General features: G+C 40.6%; 1 protein-coding gene across 3 annotated transcripts; it reads left to right on the forward strand.

The window, feature by feature from the left end:
* Window positions 1–416: 416 nt before the first annotated feature.
* On the forward strand, window positions 417–3,067 carry LOC116248968 (protein PLASTID MOVEMENT IMPAIRED 2). Of its 3 annotated transcripts, XM_031622034.2 has the most exons (3): window positions 417–579; window positions 706–841; window positions 1,049–3,067. In XM_031622034.2, the coding sequence occupies exons 2-3, from the start codon at window positions 707–709 to the stop codon at window positions 2,825–2,827; spliced, it is 1,914 nt and encodes a 637-aa protein (XP_031477894.1). In that variant the 5' UTR covers window positions 417–579; window position 706; the 3' UTR covers window positions 2,828–3,067. The 3 variants fall into 3 exon arrangements, with proteins under 3 accessions (XP_031477894.1, XP_031477895.1, XP_031477893.1); XM_031622035.2 differs by having other exon boundaries at window positions 418–841; window positions 1,052–3,067; XM_031622033.2 differs by having other exon boundaries at window positions 419–841.
* The last annotated feature ends 780 nt before the right edge of the window (window positions 3,068–3,847 follow it).

Consider the following 3,847-nt stretch of genomic DNA (forward strand, 5'->3'; position numbering starts at 1 on the left):
CGTGTTCTTGAACTTTAATTCGAGCCAAACATGAGTCGAGTCGAATTCAAGCCAGACATGAGTCGAGTCGAACTTGTTCTTGAATTTTAATTGGTCGAGTCGAACTCGAGCTGTTCTTGAATTTTAATTGGAGCCAAACATCAGTCAGGGTCACACAGCCCAAATACCAGAATTGTAATAATAAGATACGGACGGTAAATTTGCAGAGTAACTTTGGCATTAACCGTGCCCTTCCGCGGACCGTAAGGATGAAAATGATTGATTTACTACCTTTTGTATCGATGTAGGAATATATGAAAAGGCACCGAAGACTGGACAATTTCGAAACCGCCACCGCGTTTCCTATGATTGGTCCTCGGGGGCAGTCTCGGCAGATGCGAATGTCCTGGACAGAATTTCGCGGCTTTTGTCTTCAGATCTTTACATATATCTTTTTCTTGTTTATTCCCAATTCTGAAATCTTATCTTCTCTTCTTGGCATGCAGAAAATTCTACGTCGTTTCAGTGTGTTTGCAGCCCCATATATATTTATGAATTTTTTAAGAAAAGGAAGAACAAAGAGAGAGAACCATATTTGTGGTGCGACTTCTTGCTCAGTATTTTAAGTTTTGTGCTTTCTTCTGTAATGGTGGCACATTGCCTTTCTGCTTGAAGTGTTATACTCTCTCTCTCTCTCTCTCTGTGCCTCCCTCTTTCTCTTTCTAGCATGCAGGTAGCAGAGAGAGAAGAGATTGACAGTTTATTGCACAAGGGGTCGGTGAAGGCTGCTGTTAACTTATTTGGGGAGAAGCAGGGTGAGGGGAATGGAAAATGGAAGAAGACCAATATCTCAAATCCAGAGGTAACTGAAATGAATTTCTGTTCTTTTGTTGTTTCCAAGGAAGCTGCTCTCATCTGTTTCAACCAGGTGGATATAACAATGTTGAGGTGTAGATTTAGATTTTTGAATTTTGGGGTTGTTGGTTCTTGCATTATTGCTTGATTTGAGCACTTGGGACTTCTTTTTCTTTTTTTGTTTGAATATGATGGCTTTTGATTAATTTTACAGCAGGAAAGTGAACTGCATATTGCTAAGAGGAGTATGAATAAGTTCATTGGCAGCGTGAAAGTTGCAGAAGATGTGAAATCTCAAGCAGGATCTGAGCTCCATGCTGCCAGAAGGACAGCCGAAAGCATGAAATCACAGATACAAGTTTTGAGGGCCAGTATTGAAGCGGAATTGAAGAAAGTGAGAGTTCTTAGTGAGCAAAAATGGAATGGAAACTTCCATTCTAGACTTCAAGAGGTTATATACCAGTACAATGAAGTGCAACAGGAGTTGGAATTGGCAAAACTGGATCTCAGGAAATTGCAACAGGATATGAGACATGCTCTGGAAATAAAAACAAAAGCCGAGTTACAAACTGTAGAGTTTATAGCAAAAGCCAGAGCAGATTCAGTTGCTGAAAGCATACTGAGGAACAAGGTAGAAGAAGCCAATGAAGAGCATGTATTAGTTGAACTGGCAACGATAGAGGCTACTAAAGAACTGCGTGCTGTTGAAGCAGAAATAGAAGCTAATGCTGCCCACTTTTCTCGCACAAAGGCAGAATCTCAGTGGAAGATTAGAGAATTGCTGCATGAGCTTAGCTTTTTGAAGGATCTTGAAGCCACTCTTGAACTTACAAACAGTGAGATCGAGGTCTTGCAGTATGAACTGACATTAATGAAAGAAATGGAAGGAATCAGCCAAAAGGCACCGAAAAGAACACACACTTCTCTGGCACAATTGATCTTTATGACAGAGGAAGATGATTTAGCTGCATCCACAGAGTTGGCATCAGTCATCACTGAACTTGATCAATCAAAAAGGGAGCTGCAGAGCCTGCGAGAAGAGGGGTTCCGTTGCATGACTTCCATGGACATAATCAGGAAGGAATTGAGACAGGCATCTACTGATACCGCACGTTCAAAGGGCCTAAAGGAGCAAGCAGAGTCCAGATCTGAGGGTCTCAATTCAAAGCTTCTTAAAGCAAGGAAGGAATTGGAAAGTGCAACAGCTGCAGAAGAAAACGTGAAATCTATCTTCTCCGATCTAGTGGCTACACTGACACAATTGTCTACCGAAGCAAAGGCTGCTAAGGGAGAGAAGGAGACGATTTACAAAGAAATTCAGAAGATCAAATTGGAGATTCAAGAAATTGGCATTGCTACAAACGAATCAGAGCAGAGATTGCAGTTGGCATTGCAAGATCTAGAAGAAATAAAAGCTGCAGAGATGATAACTCTAGAGACTTTAAGCATTCTCTCAGAGAAGATTGTGATGACTAGAGCTGCATCATCGCAACGCAGTCCGTCCATAACAATATCCAGTTTCGAATTTGAGTACTTGAAAGCACGAGCAGAAGGAGCTGATGAGATTGCAGACAAGAAGGTGGCAGCTGCAAAAGCATGGGTGGAAGCAGCCAGAACTGCGGAAAAGGAGATTATGATGAAAACTGAGGCTGCAGAAAGAGAGATACAGGAGATAAAAGTGACTCAAGAACAAGAGTTAGACAATATAAAAAAGACATTGGCTGCCAAGAAAGTGGTTGAAGCTGAACTGAACAAATGGAAGATACAAGAATCAGAGAAATTGCAAATAGCAGCATCAATGCCCAAGAAAAATCAAGGCCGTTCAATGTCAGTACGTCGATCACGAGCATATGGGACTCCATCACCAGCACACTGGAATTACACTCGTTCTCCATCATTCAGCTTGAAGAAGAAGAAGAAGAAGATGGTAATTCCTGATCTGGCGAGACTTTTTAAGGGTAGAAAATTTGGGAAAGACCAATACTGCAAGTAGCAAGCTGATGATTCAGTTAAAGAAAATCATATTACACGAATTGCAAAGTTACCTCTGTATCTTTCAAGCATGTCCTGTTGAAGAGGAGGTTCCCAATTCATGGGCATCTGCTTCTTGCTATTGGAAGCAACATACTAGTGATGTACCATAGTTTTGAAATTTTTATAAAGTTATCTAGCTGTAATCTCAGTTTTCACAATTTTCAATGTATAGTGCAAACTATTAATTTTTTTGTTATTACATCTGCACATGCATTTTAAGAACAAGATTTTTACTTTCTTACCAACTACGAGCAAAACCAATCTCTCTATACAACCACAAAAACATCATCAGTAGCTGGTCATTTTTTATCCTTATGGATGGTCACTTAGCCGGATTACATTCGACTTTCGAACCAACTACGAAATTCTCCTGTTAATTTTTCCGTAGCAGAGTCCAGAAGATGCGTTTAACTGAGCAGAGTGTTCTTCTTACTGATCCATCTCCATCAATGCTTCCATGAAGTGAGATCGTGGTCAGAAGCCGGCTGGAAAAGTGTTGCAGGAAGTATTTGCCGCAATGTTATACGCTGTGCATTTGAATTCACCACAACTGAAACGGACAGCTGCGAGATGACACTGCAGTGATACAAAAACTTCCAAATTCAGAGATCTAAATCCATTTTCATGAATTTTAAATATTTGCCTCACAACTAATTCACAATTCAAATTTCTGTCTTTTACAGTTCCAAGCCATTACTGAAAGGCAATCTGACGTTTCAGCAGTAGAAATAAAATTCAACTGCTGTTAGCATTTAAAAGCATGTGCCTTTTCTGTGGATGAACTCCCTAAGATTAGCTTGAGTCACCACAAAAAATGAGCTCACCGGAGCTTGAACACATTCTTAGGAAAATAAAAGCTCCACCTCATGCAAGTCCCAATTTTTTTTCTTGAGAAAAATGTCTATGACGAGATATGTACCTGTAATTGCCCCGAGGGGCGCAGCTTAAACGAGTTGGGGTGCGATGGAGGCACATCTCC

This window comes from Nymphaea colorata, chromosome 2, assembly GCF_008831285.2.
Source record: "Nymphaea colorata isolate Beijing-Zhang1983 chromosome 2, ASM883128v2, whole genome shotgun sequence".
Lineage (NCBI taxonomy): Eukaryota > Viridiplantae > Streptophyta > Magnoliopsida > Nymphaeales > Nymphaeaceae > Nymphaea > Nymphaea colorata.